Source organism: Acanthaster planci, linkage group LG02, assembly GCF_054643075.1.
Source record: "Acanthaster planci isolate LZ-2023a linkage group LG02, COTS_SCS, whole genome shotgun sequence".
In the NCBI taxonomy this organism is placed as follows: domain Eukaryota; kingdom Metazoa; phylum Echinodermata; class Asteroidea; order Valvatida; family Acanthasteridae; genus Acanthaster; species Acanthaster planci.
Genome location: NC_141778.1, coordinates 18158025 through 18176108, shown reverse-complemented (window position 1 = coordinate 18176108; position 18084 = coordinate 18158025). Strand labels below are relative to the sequence as shown.

Genomic DNA, 18084 nt, shown 5'->3' with positions numbered 1-18084 from the left:
TTGAAGCGCAAAAAGGTGCGCCCTCATATGATGAAAAAAGTCGTCTGACTCATCAGGAAACCCCGTCCGAGTACATATGTGCAAGGTGCTGCGGTATCAGAAATGGGACCACCACAATGCGTCACACATGCACAACGCAAAAGAAAGATTTGCCACACAAAGGTACACAGTCTAAATGATTTACAGTACATGTTGTGTGTTATTTATCAGCCGATTGACAACAAAAATCCTCTGCAAAAATGTCTTTCTATGAACAAAAACTTGTGGCACCAAAGTATAAAATAACCACAATGTCATTTCAAAAGTCGTCGTAAGGAGATTTACGGTAACTGTGCATCAGCGTATAGGTACATGTTATGATACACATCGTAATGATGACTTAACTTCGAAAGAAATCTGGACCTTCTTTTCACTCGAAGTTCGGATAACTCGAATTTTTTGTCCATTCCCCAGATATTCGAGGTATCGAAATTTTACTGTACTTTAGAACTAAACATGAAAATGTACATATATATATGTAGCTGTAACAGTGTAAGCATAAACCATTGGTCTGGGGCTAACTCGGCTCCCAATGAAGGCACAGTTAAGACCTCTACCCATATTTAAATGTATTTAATGGTCAGCCAAATACAGTGTGTACGAGAACATATACACTTGGTCATGGCTGCATACAGGCTGACGCGTAAGGCCATGAACGTAAATTGCTTTGATGCGTGTGTAAAATCAAAACTATATAACAGATTAAATTGAAAATTCACAGATGTGATAAAAGAGTGTTTTTCCGTACAAGCCAGGGTTTCAAAAGAATCGGGCATGTGACAGGGAGTCCGGGGGGAGGAGTGGAATCTGTCTCCCCTGGCTGGGAGACAGCCTGAAAAGCACCGCTATGTTAGGGTTTAATTGCTGCTTCACGACCTGAAAAACAAATGGACTTCTAAGTATTGGCTGTCCCTACTCACCTGTGCTGGAGGGCTCTCCCCTGACCAGGGAAAACTTGCGATACATGGCCAGCGGTCCCTCCACCCCCTCCACCAGAAACCGACGTAGCAGAAAGTAGATGACCGCGGTGCCCAGGCACGTGAACAGGCACGCCCTGAACAGTGTCCGACTTCCCCATTCCTGATAGACCACACCCCCTAGGGCGGTGCCCACACCTCTGCCTGTGGAGATTTGGAGATGATGCACCTCAGGAGTTAGTTTCACATCTTAGAACTGGAAATTAGTTCTTAGAACCTGGAACCGGATATCTATTTTTATAACAGTCAGGTGTAGACACGACAAATGGAATGTTATGACTGAGAATAATGCAGCTTAAAGTTAAGCGCTTCTTTCAGAGAGGCGATGTTAAAACCTGTGAAGGTGTCGTTTAAAAGAAATTGTTAAAAAATGGAAACAACGTCTACTTTTACATGTAGCATCATGGCACCGGTATCTTGGTATCAGCTAGTGTTGTAGTCAAGCCTATCACTATGTACATGTAGTCATTACTGTAAACATGGTAAACAATGACAAAAGAATGCTTTTGTCACAGCTCATTTGAATAACTGATGGCTTGGTTTAAGACTGGATGTCTTGCAGGTGTTTGTGGCAGGCTTACTGGGACTTCTGGTGGACTCAACTTCAAAATCTGCACATAGCACATACACCGTTAACATTCACGTACAGGGACATGGGACATGTTGAATTACATCAGGTGATTCTCTTTCTTTCAACATTACTTCTCCTTTGTTATCTTACACAGATTTTCCTTACTTCACTGCTGATGTCTATACATGTACAATGTAATTCAACTTTGTGTCTATTCAGAGTGTGAAATAAATGTGAAGAAATACTGATACATAAATAAAAAAAAAAAGATTATCATCACACTACTACATGAGAAGTGTCATGCACGTCGACAAGAACAAGTATTCCAATACAATGAAAAAACTGAAGTGCCATCCTCTGAACTGGTCGGCTGGAAATGGGGAGTGCCATGCTTGACAAAGGTAGGCTCCCTGATAAAACTTGAGGCCTTTGCTAATGTGGAAAAGCATGCACCAATAGTTGAACTTTCCTTAAATTTTCATTGAATTTTGCTCAAAGTGAGTTGCCTCACCTACTCCAACATGGAATGCTGAGATGACTGCCTGCAGGGTGGTGGTCATTCCAGTGGGGGCATTGGCACTGGCAAACGATGTACAAGCTGCCCAGAAAGCACCGTAGGTAAACCCATGCAGCAGTTCAAATGGAAGGACCAGCCATGCATTGTTGATGAGGGAATAGCCGAGAAATCGCACGGCATAGCACAGCAGCGTCAGATAGGCAACCCCGATGTAGGTGATGCGTTTGATGATGCGGCCTGCAAAAAACAAGAAGGGCACTTCCGATATGCAGTTCACGGTAAGAGTCAGGCCCATCAGCATGTGCGGCCCGTGGATTTCATCCAGGAACAGAAAGAGGAATGTTCCGGTGATGCCAAAGGACATCCCGACCACTGTGACCACCAGGAGGAAGGTCACAATATTTGCCTGCATGAGCAAGCTACAGAGGTTCTTCAGCATCTTCTTGTTGGCCGTGTGAGGCGGGCTGACAATGAAGAAGCTGCACGCAAGGCAGACGGCCTCGAGGACGGCGAACAGGTAAAAGGCAGGGGTGTAGTTGACGTGGCTGGAGCCTCTGCTGAGGGTGTCGATGGCCACGCCGCTGATGAGGGCGAATGCGCCCCAGCCCACGGCACCCCACATACGCTGCTTGCCATAGTCCTGGGGTCTAGTACCCAGCGTCAGCATCAACGTGGAGTCCATCACAGGGAAGACGTTGCAAACAAATACCTTGCTGGACAGGATCAGCATGACCACCAGACCAAAGACGTACAGGTTGCTGGCGTGCGGTGACGTTGCCAGCTGCGGCACAGCTGTCAAATTGGAACAGGTGCACTGCTGCCAATGCAGGCACTCTCGGAGACTCTCAGAAAAGTTTCTTGCAACTGTTGAGCACCATGAATCGCCATCTCTGGTTTCATTGGGACACTTACTTATTTTTTTGCCCATGCTTGAAATATTTGCTCGAATGGGAAGGCACAATACCCTGAGAATATGACCTTGCATTAGCTGCTTCTGAGTCGAGGTTTTATAAGTACTCTGTATAGTTGCGTTGGATTTAATAGGAGGTATCACCACTGGCCCCAATTCAGGGGGCACGCACAATGTACAATATAAATTAAACTCTGATGTCAAATTTGCTGGCATATCAATTCCACTCATCATAACTGCCGTGTCACAAAATTCTGTGCAGACATCTGCTGTCACATAGTCACTCGAGTCAGAATGGTTGCAGAATGAACTCTGTGCCCAAGTGGGTAAACTGCAATTTAAATGCCAATCCAATTTCAACAGCAGTTCCTGGTCAGTCCCGTAACTGTCAGAGGTACTGTTGCTGGCACCCGGCGCTTCGGCGGTAGGAATGAACATGATGGCAAACATCAGTATGCTGCTTCCCGCGATGGATACAATCAGCAGGAGTTTGTGCTTACTGTACTTGTCTGCCAGACTGCCCCAAACAGGGCTGGCTGCAAAACTGATGCAAGGTTCCAGACTACGGACGAGGCCTGTCTCGGCGATCGTCAGGCCCAGTTGGCGCATGTAGACGGGCAGGAACGGGATCAGGCAGGACATACCTGCAGGGGTACAAACGAGAAAAAAGTTTGTCCTTGAGTCAACCCTGGTACAGATTGATGCTACCTCCCTGCCTAGGTACACATTCATTGATACACACAGTATAGACAACAAGTTTAGTATGGATGTAGGAACACAATATCCTTAATCTTTGGAAAACTTACAAACAGCTAATTTCCCTCAATAAATGCAACTGCATTACTGGTAGGTTGTGATACTTGAAACATTGATAATCTATTTCGAAATTTTCGAGGGCACTGTTTGACGGTGGTACGTACAATGTACATGTAAATGTTCTTGCCAGTAAATGCAAGTATTTAATTTTGGCTGATTTCTGTATCTTACAATGTGGTTTTTTTTTTTACTGCAGTCGGCAACATTCCTGCAGCAACGGAATGGCACAAACAGGGCAGGAACTTCAAGGGGGCAACTGGTATTTTCCAATACTAGTACAAGTGCCCTTTGGATAGGGTAACTGCCTTGCCCCTTTAAGAATGAAGCTCCAGCCAAGCACGACATTCTATAAAACTCACCCACAAAACACAGCCTTCTCAAGAAGGCCGCCATTTTCTTGCAACCCGACTCTGACTATTGCACAATAATTCATAAAAACATGACATCTTTTTCAATTAAAAAACTTTAAAAAGGAAAGAAAAAAAAATAAAATGAACATAATGCTGCGACATCTGTAAACAGAAATGGCATTTGTAATGCAAAACACCACACCATCTGGCAAAATAATTCACTTACTACAAAATGGACCTCTCTATGCCATTTTCCAGTTGCATGCACCGAGTGTATGGTGTTTGATAAATCTCACTGCTTTTGATATTTGGTTTTTGCCCTTTCAATCTGTGAAATAAAGCAATTTCTATTCATAGCTGGCCATATTCTATTCATACCTGTTTCACTTAACTTGTTTGCCGAACTACCTGTATCCCGCACAACACTGCGTAAATTTTTTACATGTAGAGTACAAGTCCAAGCCTAAGTAAAAAATCCTCCATTTCAGTTTTGCAGTTACTTCACTTTTGAGCAACTTTATTTTCAGAATTGACCTGACTCCTCAACAAGTACACAGCAATGCCAATGAAGCATGAACAGCCAACTGTCAACTGACACGGTCTTTTCGAGACACAACAGGCCAGACTGGATACTGCAATATCCACGTACCTGTACATGTATGAAGGGCGTGGAATAATATCCAGGCCATTATTGATCAGCACATTACACGCGTGAAGATGTGAAGGTCAATAAAAATGAAGATGTGGCCAAAAAATGAGAGAGCATACATGTACAGGTATGACGAAAAATTGGGATTCATGCCAAATGCTATTACATGTGCAATGACAATGTATGTACAATACCAACACTAAACATAACCATGTGCTAACCCCACTAATAAAGCAGCTTTTTATCATATTATGCATACAATTACACTGTACTGTCAGACAACTACTCATACATATGTAGGCCTACAGCTGCCAGAGAAAGCTACCCATACGGAATTGAGCAGATGGCATTTGTCATTCAATGAAAAGGCATCCAGTACATCATCTAACCAAAACATGTACAGTACTTCTGTCTGATTTGGCGCATTACAGGTGAGACCGGATTTCAATGTTGGCCATGTTTAAAAACGTCCTTCAGTCATGGAAGAAAACATTTCTTCCAATGCAAGAAGAAAACAATTACAAATTTACCAAAGACAAACAAAGAAGTGCAGTCAAAACCAAATCCAAACAGTTACTTAAATGATACAACTTAAATGATGCAATCTGTTTTGCATTAACAGCATCAAAAGTCAGGAAAAATTCCATTTGAATAAAAACACAGATTAATTGCAGTGTATGCCATGTACATGTACATGTAGTTGCGACATTTCTGCAGAGGAAGTAATCATTTCATTTATTACTAAATGATTGAAATGGATGATGGGCTCTTTGATCAAGAAAATCTGTACATCATATGTAAATCAGTGGAATGATCCACATTGGCACTTTGTCATTACTTGAAGCAAACCAACAACCTGTGTCTTCACTAATCAATAATTCCACTTAAGTCATGAAGTTGATCTAGGAATCAATGGTCTGTAAACACTCACCCCCCCCAACAGCAGATAATCTATCAATCCGTCAACCATCAACAGTACTGAGCAATTACAGATTCATAAAAACATCAATGATCTGTAAATATGTAGATTGGTTATCAATTGGAGCAACAAGCCATCAAACAGTTGACTGATAAACAAACCAGGAACACACACTTTGTCAACAAAAAGATCAATGAGTAAGTGGATCCCCAAACAAACTTGACCCCCTTTGTAGAAATACAGGTAGCCACAAGTCACCAGAGAAATTTTTTTAAAATCCTGCACAATGTAAACCAACAAGGAACCTTCTCTATCTGTCGTGCGTATTTCAAAGAGCTCAATCTGTTCTTTCCCAAACAAACTAAAACTCCAATGTGGCTCTGGTGACCTGTGACACATTATTCACAGGTAACAGTGGGTCACAAAATCGGAGAGAATTTTAATACTGTGAACATCAGACTGCATTTCTCAGTGAACAAAGCATTAAGGTGAAAGGAGTAAAGACCAACCTGCCAAAAAGAGTAAAGACCAACCTGCCAAAAAGAAGAAATACACTGCTTTAAACGGTAGCAGGGCACGGTTGACCTGCACATCTAGCTTCATGGCTGCATGCGGGCCGAGTGTCGGGCAACCACTAATGAGATGCAAATCACCGCTTGACTCATCCTCAGGCCGGTATTCTGGTCCAAGAGAAAAGACAAGGAAACGTGACTGGCAGTGCCTCATGAATAATTCACAAAGCTCAGCTCCTATATGTAGCGGAACTCAAGCGCCGATCCCTCCTTCTAAAAAGTACTAGAGTAAAAGATATGGAGGTTGATAATCATAACTGAGATACAGAGCTGAAACACTCAAATTTGTCTGATTCTGGGAAACTAGGCTGAAGCAGAAATTTTGGACTTTATATTTTGATGTGTTTAATCAAGGATTCTTTACAGTGTTTTAATACAAAGTGGTACATGTACCATCAATTATATGACAGTAGGGTCATTCTGGGCCAATTCACACAATTGCCCAAATAACCTGACTCGGTTTGAACATGTATGGTTTGAAGCCCCAAGTCCTGCTTTTGTATGTCATTCAATTGTTCTTGTTTTATTGTTACATTAGATCGAGGGTCTAATTGAATGAATTCATGACTTTGCTCCACATACACTGTATGAATAAGGAGATAGTATTGTACCTTTCCAAACTTGACTTTGCACTGAAGTATTTCCACAGTAATCAGACCTTCAATTGAGGTAATGTGCTCCCAGTTCAGTAAGGCCAATGGTTGAACCAGTGGGCACATGTTGGGGAATTTCAGCTTCCTGGTTAAGGGCTGAAATTTGATTATTTCAAAGCGAGAGAAAGTTTCAGCTATACATCCAGGTCCTGTACATGTACATGTAGTTGATGTCAAATCTCAAACAAGTGACGCAAAATGAAACGGATTAATGTCAAATAATTTTTACAAACAATTCTTGGCTGTCTAACCGGTCAATGGACAGGTCATTGCTCTTCAAATTTCTTATGTCAGTGAATGGTATCAATTAACACTCTGTGAGAAGGTACAAAATCATAAGAGGTAGGGGGCACAGTGAAACCTACTGCCCTAATGGACCCATCTCTAATAGTATCGTTGCCAAGTTTCACAGCAGGACATGTAGTATGTACATGTACATGTATGCACGTGAATGTGGCAGTGCCGTACTTTATACTTCATACATGTGTACATGCATATGTACATGTGCACTACACTCCACCTGAACATGCCAACTAACAGCGGCGGAACAATTTTCAAAGTGGGCGACTAGTTGTACGACCGTCACATATCTGCCATGAATAAGCCGACCCATTATAAGCCTCACCCCATTATAGGACCTGCAAAAAAGGGGATTTTTCCCTCCCTCCCCCTGTCAAAAATGTGGAGGAGTGGTCCCCCTGGCCCCACAGCTTCTGTCACCAGCGCTACTCACCGTTTCTGTAGCATATGTACATGTATTGTGTACCATAGGTACTACTACTGGTTCCCCTACACCTACATGTGGGCCCACATGGTACATGTACATTGTACACGTATATCAAATCTTATTACATGTACACTGTACACGTATGTGGTAAGACTTGTACAAAGTGGCTTATTTCTGAAAAACAAATTACAAAGGCATTGGTATTTAATGCAAATTTTTAATTTATCTTGACTGTTAAGATCTACATGTATATGCATAAATTAGGGATATACATGTAGATGTACCACACCTTGTTCATATTTTATGTGGTTACCTTGATGTTTCAATTCAATTTGCTAAATTCATGAATTTGATATTAAGTACGTACTGCATTTTGGGTGATTGGTCATTCCATGCCTACTGTATGTGTACACATACCAGTACATGTATACAGTATGTTATCAGTTGACTGAATCACAATGAACATATTGCTGATAAAGTGTCCAACTGGTTCCTCAAACTGCATTAAAGTAGGGTACTGTGCGATGGCTCCAAAAAAACAACAGAGGGAAGGGTTGAAAAAGTATTTTACTAAGTTGTTTAAGAAGTTCAAAAATGATACCGGTAAGCTAGCAATTAAATATTTAACCCTAACACTTCTCAATCCTTCACCTGTTGGAGGACTGAGGACTATTAGGGTTAACTTTGCTGGAGTAACATGCAGTTTGTAATGAAATGGATACAGAGCATACATGTACCTGTACTGGCAGTAGATACATACAAATTTTTCAGTAAGTAGATGGGGGGAGGGGTTACCTCCTGCAAGTTCCCTTTTCAGTAAGTAGATGGGGGGAGGGGTTACCTCCTGCAAGTTCCCTTTTCAGTAAGTAGATGGGGGGAGGGGTTACCTCCTGCAAGTTCCCTTTTCAGTGAGTAGATGGGGGGAGGGGTTACCTCCTGCAAGTTCCCTTTTCGATAAATAGATGGGGGAAGGGGTTACCTCCTGCAAGTTCCCTTTTCAGTAAGTAGATGGGGGAAGGGGTTACCTCCTGCAAGTTCCCTTTTCAGTAAGTAGATGGGGGGAGGGGTTACCTCCTGCAAGTTCCCTTTTCAGTAAGTAGATGGGGGAGGGGTTACCTCCTGCAAGTTCCCTTTTCAGTAAGTAGATGGGGGGAGGGGTTACCTCCTGCAAGTTCCCTTTTCAGTAAGTAGATGGGGGAAGGGGTTACCTCCTGCAAGTTCCCTTTTCAGTAAGTAGATGGGGGGAGGGGTTACCTCCTGCAAGTTCCCTTTTCAGTAAGTAGATGGGGGGAGGGGTTACCTCCTGCAAGTTCCCTTTTCAGTGAGTAGATGGGGGAGGGGTTACCTCCTGCAAGTTCCCTTTTCAGTAAATAGATGGGGGAAGGGGTTACCTCCTGCAAGTTCCCTTTTCAGTAAGTAGATGGGGGAAGGGGTTACCTCCTGCAAGTTCCCTTTTCAGTAAGTAGATGGGGGGAGGGGTTACCTCCTGCAAGTTCCCTTTTCAGTAAGTAGATGGGGGAAGGGGTTACCTCCTGCAAGTTCCCTTTTCAGTAAGTAGATGGGGGGAGGGGTTACCTCCTGCAAGTTCCCTTTTCAGTAAGTAGATGGGGGGAGGGGTTACCTCCTGCAAGTTCCCTTTTCAGTAAGTAGATGGGGGGAGGGGTTACCTCCTGCAAGTTCCCTTTTCAGTAAGTAGATGGGGGAAGGGGTTACCTCCTGCAAGTTCCCTTCCCCCCTTTTTTTACATTCACGCCTTTCCCTTTCATCCCTGTTTTCTTTGTGCTCTGAAATGGTTCAATTTAATCATTTCTGTACGTTCAGGTTAGAGCACCCCCTTTCATAAATACCAGGTATTTACCACACCACTGTCTTTTCTCACATCATCCATGCATGGAAAAGAAAAGATTGAAAACTTTGTAAATGAATGGAATACTTTTTCACTTCTGCAGTTACTTTTATCTTCATGCATCGATCTACATGAACAAAAAGGTTCATACATGTACATGTAGAGGTTGAAGCACTGAGGCGGAGATGGAGTACATGCGCTTTGTGTTGCTAGGACAGGCTTGTGTACGCCTTTTGTGCAGTCAATATAACTAACTTAAAACTAGAAAGAAGAGCCTCCAAGGCATCAGGTATATGCATAACCTCTATTAACAGTGTTTTCAGCTACGAATTTAAAAGAAGTTCAGACCGTCACCTGTTTTAACAGTTCAAAAAAAGGTGATCCAAAGGATAAAAAAAAGAGAAGACAGTTTGTAGGCCTTTCCCTCAGATCTTAAATCACACATTTTGTAAGAAATCATGAACTGACATGACTGATATTGCGATAATTACAACATTGCTTAAAGGCTATGCAATATCAAGTTTACATCTGGTCTGAGAGACTAGGATTCTACAAATCACCTCTTTTAACACTTCTACTAGTACTACCACAGTATCAGCGTAACTACAATCCTGGACAAAATAGTTGGAACACCTTGTCAATGCTTGTGGGATGGGAAGCACAGTGAAAAGATCCCCTCTCCCCCATTCAATGTCGCGGTCATGATTTATTAGACCAAGATTAAGCCCAGCTTACCCAATGAGAAACAACATTGACAGCGGGGGTGAGGGGGAGGCATGTTCCAATGAGATTTGTCCAGGATTGTAGCTACAGTACATTATGTGGATGTACTGTGTGTATTACCGACAATTATTATGAATGACCACGGCCGCCTGAACTGGCTAGGGCCAGGCTGCGGATTTATTATTTCTTATTTCTCAGGGAACAACACATAAATATACTCAAACACAAATTGGGAATAACACCAAAAACAGATCTAAAAAACTGATAACACCCCGAGGGATTGCCGAAAAAGCGAACTTAATCGCTGTGTAGAGGCTCTCCTAAAATGATAACAGTTACCAGGTTGGGCAAAAGTGGGACTCACAAACAAATAAGGCACAGTGGGGAAACACAAAGGTAGAAAGTTATTGTGGGAAGCAAAAAGGGGCAATTTTTGCTCCTTTTTCCTTCCCACAATGCCTTTGTAGCATTGTGTAAAATCACCCATGCAGTAATTGCGAAAAAAATTAGCCCAAAGTGAAAGTGATGAGAGTACTGCCAATGGACATGATGGACCAACCCCGAGGACAGCTGATGCGGTCATTCCGCATTCGTGCTCAAAATTTGACACAGGAACAAAGCAGCAAAGCACCGTTGACTTGTAATTTCTGTTTTTCTGCACAAATTAGAAATGAAATGAAACGTTAACTCACTTCGGTCGGCCTCCTTTCTGAGTGCTCATCGCATGGATATCATGGAGTGTCACGGCTGCGCGCGCTTGCTCGGAGCTTTGTTGCACAATCTCACGTATGTGAATCGCCAATGGAGGGCGCTATTCATGAGCGTGCGGCGCGCGGATCGGAGTAGCGAATTTATCTTCGTTCGTGCATCGGATTCTCAATATTATTGACAATTTTATTGCCAAACAGTTCGTGACATCTCACTCATATACACCAGGTAAGATTGTTTGATCTGTATACTTATTTGACGTTAGTTTTTACAACCATCAGCAGAGCAGTTGTTCCTCAACGTGATCTATCATATTTGGCGGTCCTTTTGAAAACCGTTTGGCCGTCATCAGTAGTGACAGTACAGTGGTCATGCTTGTCAGTGTCATGCATGAACTAATCCCCCTGCATGCGAATGCTGTATAACTGTTATTACTCGGATCCTATATTATTGCGGTAATTGTATTATCGTGGTATTGGAAAATTTGAAATTTGCGTTTTCAGCAAGTTCCTAATCAGCAATATTCACCCAGGTAATCAATAGGTTGTACATATATCCTGAGGATTAGTCTCATGAAAACAACAGAAGAGTAAAAATTTCGCAAGGTTCCGTAAGGTTTGATAGTGTTTAATAAAACTCTGAAGATACCTATAACTTTTCTGAAATTCGTAAATTTTCCTTCATCTTGTTTGTCATTACCTACCGTCTGTCTCTTTAACCAGTAGAGCCTGGAGGAACAGATCACAGCTCCGAGACTGTCCCTTAATGTGGAGCAGTCCCTTTATTAGGTCCTAGGGAACAAAAGTCCCCTAAACCTGAAAACAGGGAATGTCCCCCTTAGTGGGGACAATTTTTTTTAAGTGGGTTTGGAGATCCTACTATTGCCCTGGGGGTTCTTTTGTTGCCATAATTAGATTCAGCAGAAAAAACACCCAAGGTTGCCGTTTAAAAAAAAATCATACCGTTTACTTCCAAGATTATGAGTAAAAGTATGCAATTTAGCATAAAGGGTGGGAAAAGACTGTATGCGAACAATTTTTCCAAAATCATTCCTTTACATATACATGTACATGTACAGTATACTTCATCGAGTGGCATTGCACAAAGTTCATAAAAAACAATTTAAACATCTTAAATGAATGGAAAATGTGGGAGAAAACAAAAATGATAATAGTGCGTGGATATTTTGACCCAAGGCCACTTGGGCAAAATGTTCCCTTTTAAGGGGACATTCTCTCATTTGGGGGGACTGGTATTGTCCCCAAATAAAGGGAATTCTCCAAATCCAGGGACAGTCCCTGAGTTGTGATCTGCACCTCTACTGTTAACAGGTATTTCTAACGTCGCCCTGCCCTTGGATATCCATAGCTAGGTTCTCATATGTCAATTCCAAACTGGTCAAAGGTGTCTAAAGGGGCATCTTTGAGGGGAAGACTGGAAAAAATGGAGCCAATTACTGGTAAAATGGAACATTAATATTACAAAATGAAGGTACATGTACATGTATGTATTTTGTTTACCCTGAAAACAAAATCGTTCTGTTATCCTTATTTATACATGTACATTTAAACAAAACGCTGTAAAGGCCATCGTAGACTCCATTTCCCAATACTGCGATAATAGCGACTCCACTTCCGCTCACATGCGGTGCACTTGTAGATTTTCTGAGCTGTCGTGGAGGAAAATAAATTGAACCACAAACAAAATTGTATGATTCAGGTTAAAAAGTAAGAGTTAAACAACAGCAAGGATAGGATAATTCAGGAAGGTGAGCGAGCAATCTTTATTTCGATTGGGAAATGTGATAACTACCACAATAGCAGAGTAATCCATCCTATAGCGTGCATGACTAATCGCGTCCCATGCACAAATGGTGCCAGATACATGTAAGTGGCAAGAAAAACCTGTCTCCATAATATCCTCTTTTTTTTCCAAACCATTCATATGATTTATTGTACTGCTAATTGCACATAATTTAAATTTTCTTTTTCTGATTGGATGCTCTGGTCCAGTCCTGGAATATTTTTAAATGAAGTGGTTATAGTTAAAGGCAAATACAATGTAGGCCTAATATTGCTTCCAAATAGACCATGTATAGTTATGGCATTGCACAATTTTCATTGCCAATCTATATAAGGTTTCGATATGGGATTTTTTCCATTTTTCTCTCCATATTTTCTCAATCTGATTGCATGTTTACTTTCTATGTTTTCTGTTTTGGTCAAATCATATGCCTGGATAATGTTTTCAGGCAGTTAAAGTCATCCGACTGGTACAAAAAAGTAGACAGAAATCTGTAGTGAGCATGTTGTGTGTTGTGAGCCATGGCATGAAACTAAGATTTACCACGTAAGTTTTTTAAAAAAATCAATGCGCATGTTCAGTTGCCAAGCCAGTAACAAAACAAAAAAGAAAAGATGGGACTGATTCACGGTCCAGAGTCCACCAGTCTTGTTGGTTTTCACAGTGGCTATAGTTTTGGAAGTTTAGACAGGTTACTGTCTACTTTTGTCGCACCACTCTGGTGTATTAAAAACAGAAACCAGACCAGTCTACAACGAAAGGATCTCAGCCTTTATTACCCTTTAAAGAAAATCCTCCAGGGGTATGAATCTACTAAATGAAAAAAAATGGGCCTACATGTACAAGTATGTTATTGTATGTGTGTACCCACTGAGCTATCCCTATTTCATGATGGTAAGTGGAAATTGAAACCTAGATTGACCGTGACGATTGTGCAGTGCTGATTTGGGAAAGGACACTTCACAATTAAAACTATGGAAATTTGGAAGTCGCATTATGTTTACCATAACTACATGTACAGTGTAACTGCGTCTTTCACTCTCGAGACTCAAATTTTTAACCATTCCCCTATCAGTTCAAGCAGGTTCAAAGTTTACAGTTCAACAATGGCCACACTAGCGGAGCAGAGGTTCACTGCTCTGCGTAAGCGTCTGGACCAGCTGGGCTACCGTCAAGCCTTAGGCATCGAATCTCTCCCCCTGGTGGAGAAACTCTTCAATGATTTGGTGCACACAACCAGCAGCTTGAAGAATGCCAAACTGCAGGTAAGAAGAGGGAGCCAGACTGGAAACTGACATGCAAAACAGTATCTCGGTCTGAGAAATCCCAAATAATCAGAAATACAGATCCCAGTGGCACTGGGTGCATGGGTGTGACGTTATCCCATCCACAACTTAAATACTTTTTTCATTCCATGTAATAACTGGCTTTCTGAAAACTGTATACATGTAGGTTTCTGTGTGATCTCTTACTGGTGCAGGTGTAGTGTAAGCACAATATGAAAACTGAACATTGCATAGCTTCAGATAACTTTTCCTCTTTACTTTAATCATCATGTTGTAGCAATATGCTAAAATCTTCTTCACGTTGAAACTTATAGAATGAAATTGTCTTTCATACTGAAACATTCATCTCCTATTTGAGAATATTTGAAATGGTGCTTTTGCAACCTGGGAATTTTTGGGGGGGTGATAATTGGGATGAGTAATCTTTTCCATTGCCACTGATACCAATCCCAAATTTCTCTTCCAAAAGTTGCAACATACATCCTGGTTTATTGCCGTTGAGACATCTGTTCTTTGCTGTTGACTTCAACAGCTTTATGCAACCCCGAAAAACTTGGATTCTAACCCTGGACAACCCCCCCCCAAATTTCAGAAGACCTGGATCTGCCCGTATTGGGACTATTTTTTCACTGATTCTTTTTCAGTTTTGATTAAAATTTTGCTTAAGATGCTTTAAAAATGAAACAGTACAGAAACTGACCACAGACTTTTATCTGCAAATCACCATCTTTCCTGTCACTGAAGGCCAGCCGTGCCACTGATGAGAAAACTCCAGTCTGCACGGACGAGGCGTACCGCAGTGACAACGCCAAGCTGGTGCGGGAGAACAACGATCTCCACCTGCAGCTCATCAAGCTCAAGGAGGAGAGCGAGGCCACCATCAAGGACCTCAAGGCAGCCGTGCGCAAGCTGGAGCATGAGAATGCCGACCTACGCTTCCTCAACTCCCAGTTTGTGCACAAGGTGCGGGCGCTGGAGAAGGAGGCCAAGGCGAAGGGAGACCGCATCAGCCAGCTGCAGGAGAAGAACTTCCAGGCAGTGGTGCAGACACCAGGTAGGTTGGACTTGTAGACCTGTGCTGTATGTACGAATATTCAATCTATTATTGAGTAGTCTAATATTTATCTTTCAGTTCAAATATTTGTAGGCATAATGCAGTGAAATAAAAAAGAAAACAAAAGCAATTTTTTGTGACTAAATTCCCTTTTTAACCATATCCCGCTGGGGAGCCCGTTTTCGGGTACCTTGGGTTTGTATGCATAGCTGGGATGCCTGAAATCGGACAAAAGAGCTTGGGCCTTGTAACAAAAAACTGTACTTGGAATAAAGACAGAGCTGCTGGGAATTGCCAACATTTTTTCAGTTGTCAATAGCGAAGGAAATCCGTCATTATTTTGAAAGACTGTTTGTGGCATTCAGCACGAGCGGACTACCAACGGGGACAAAAGTGCACCAGCACTCCAGAGATGAGTGATACAATACCGCTGCACGCTAATCTGGCCCGTATTGAAAAGACGCAGAAGCGCACTGTGCCAGTTTCGGGAACAAAAGAAACTTATGTAACACCACACAATCTGAGACATCTTTGACATTCAAATGATGTGGTTAAAGGTACATATACTTATCAAACCTGCATAAATGTACATGTAATTGTGTCTTTAATCCATCACTGTCAACAGTCAACACTTTAAAAAGGTTAGACTCTAAAGATCAGCTTCTGTCAGACAGTAAGGAGCTTGATACTACAGTTATAAGCGCAAAGAATATGGCATTATATTACTGCACAGTGCTCTTCCCGAGAGAAAGGAATTTCGGAAAGTCACAAACCAAAAATGCTTTGGCACTGAAGGTTTTTCTGTGAAGGAACATGTGTTGTGACTCATTGCTTTCTCCATTTGACGATGGCAATGCATATTCTTTAGCTTTGGAAGTGAGATGTTAAATCCTGCAAATTACTCATGTTCAGACTCGTATATTTTTAAAAAATTTTGACCTCGGCGCAGGCGGCCGCAAGCGGCACATCCCCTTCCGCCGTCAGAGAATGGACATCGACAGCACCGTGCCCGAAGATGGTCCCCGTCCATCTGTTCAGGCCGAGAGGCAGGCTGCAGGCTTCAGCCCGGATGACCCTTACATAGCTGACCTGGTGAAGATTGCAGATAACAGGGCAGAGACTCTACAGCAGGAGGTGGAGAGGCTGAGGGAAAAAGAGGAGAGGAACGAGAAGACAATCAGGAGGCTGACTAAGCAGGTGAGTCACACATGGCTTCTCACTGAGTAATATCGAGTCTTCATGTTACTCACCAAGTGTTGCAAGTTTCAATTTCAAGGATGGAATTCCAGCTAGAGTGAGTGGTTACTTGACATCTTTAAATCCTTAAGACATGCTAAGTCATGCTGAGTCAGCAATTTTTGTGATCCACTTTCTGTTGCAGAGCTCTGGAGCAAACTATTTTGTGTCAGAGTTCCATCTGGCAAATTTGGAATAATTGCCAAAACTTTTAGCTGAATGCACATCTTTGCAGCCTTGGTTTTTATTATATGAAGTTTCTAAACATACACATTTTCTCCCCACTCGCTCAGGATTGTAAAGACTGTAATATTGTAAATACAGTTTGCTAACAGTGATGACTGGCTACTGAAACACTGTAGTATGTTTTCGTTTACTGCATACCACATAAATTGAAAGGTTTGACTGCATGACGTTTGCATTATCTATTGCTTATTTCTTGGTACGACCCAAATACTGTGTGATGTTGAAAATTCCGTGACGTTTTTCAATGTAAAATGTATAAATGTATGTCATTTGTGACAAAACAGCACAGAATATATAGCAATTGCAAACTACAAGTATGCCAGTCTCTTCTTTTTAGGGGCTTGAAGTTCAGTTTTTTTAATACTGTTTCAGTTAACCCTTGGACATTGGGATTGGCAAAATCTTGAGCGAGTTCAGTCAAGGACCACTGGTTGCCTAGTAGCTGGTCCAGAATGTACCAGTAGTTAACTGTGTCTGCATGTTAACATTTATAGGGTAGCTGCAATGAGTTTGTTTTAACACAATCCTTCAAATTGCACCTTTTTGTCTCAGTTAATCTCATTGTTAACTTTTGTTTAACTATTTCAAAGGGTATTTTGCTGTCTTTTTAATATTTATGCCAGTGAGTATTTCCAAAGTCATGCATTTTGTAGGTTTTGCTGGGCTAAATTTTCTCGTCTTTTTTAAGTGGTTGTTGTTTATGTGCATAGCAATAAGTGGGCACCAGTGCTTTTCTCAGAAATATTTTCATTAACCCTAACAGTCCTCAGTCCTTCACCTGTTGGAGGACTGAGGACTGTTGGGGTTAAGTAAATTCTGGGTTCACAATTTTAATAGTTACCCATGCAATGAACTATGCCTTCCCTGGATGACATCACAGCAACAGTACCCTCAGTTGTCCAAGAAAGCATGGATAATTTTAAGAGTTGTAGTAAAGTGCACCTTTCTGTGCATATGAGAGTGTAAAAGAGTGTTCATACATTGAAGAAGAGTACAGAGTTGCAGAAAAATTGTGGCCAAGAAAACTTCATTGCGGCTACCCTTTGAAATGCAAGCATCCTTGAACCAACTTCAGGTGTCTCTGTAGGGAATGTATGTAGAAGTATGGTCCTGGTAGCCTGCTGTACAATTTGATCAGTAGAGCAAAAGACCAGTGACTGGTCTCAAGAGGCCCACTAGACTAGTCCAATTTGATAAGAGCTGAACTAAGTTTGTGTGTAGTTTCCACACACAAAGTTGTATATATTTCAAATTATTGAACATCACATATTCTTAGAGTTTGTTGAATTTTAAGCTTCGACTGCAAATGTGGATATGATACGTGGGCCCGTACGTGTATATAATGCATAACTGTCAATTTTGGTTTTACATCATTACAGTTTTCTTATGGATAACTCTCTACTTTGAGCCGGCACATACACGATGTACAGGAAATAATCATGGGGCTATGCAGAGTACATGTAGCTCCATTATATGATCAAA

The 18084-nt window shown here is 41.7% G+C and overlaps 1 protein-coding gene across 6 annotated transcripts in view; it reads right to left on the bottom strand.

The window, feature by feature from the left end:
• Positions 1-18084, bottom strand: part of LOC110983767 (major facilitator superfamily domain-containing protein 6-like) — a 29329-nt gene that overhangs the window by 10472 nt on the left and 773 nt on the right. For 2 of the 6 annotated variants that reach the window (XM_087130285.1, XM_087130288.1), the window contains exons 2-6: positions 16060-16263; positions 14767-15144; positions 6282-6428; positions 2099-3658; positions 960-1160 (exon numbers count right to left, since the gene is read on the bottom strand). In XM_087130285.1, coding sequence (XP_086986411.1) covers positions 960-1160; positions 2099-3658; positions 6282-6428; positions 14767-15144; positions 16060-16150 — 2377 coding nt within the window. In that variant the 5' untranslated portion in view covers positions 16151-16263. Of the gene's footprint in view, positions 1-959; positions 1161-2098; positions 3659-4189; positions 4245-6281; positions 6429-6931; positions 7070-10961; positions 11057-14766; positions 15145-16059; positions 16264-18084 lie in introns of those variants that run through there. The other 4 variants (XM_087130300.1, XM_087130295.1, XM_087130303.1 and 1 more) reach the window with 4 other exon arrangements.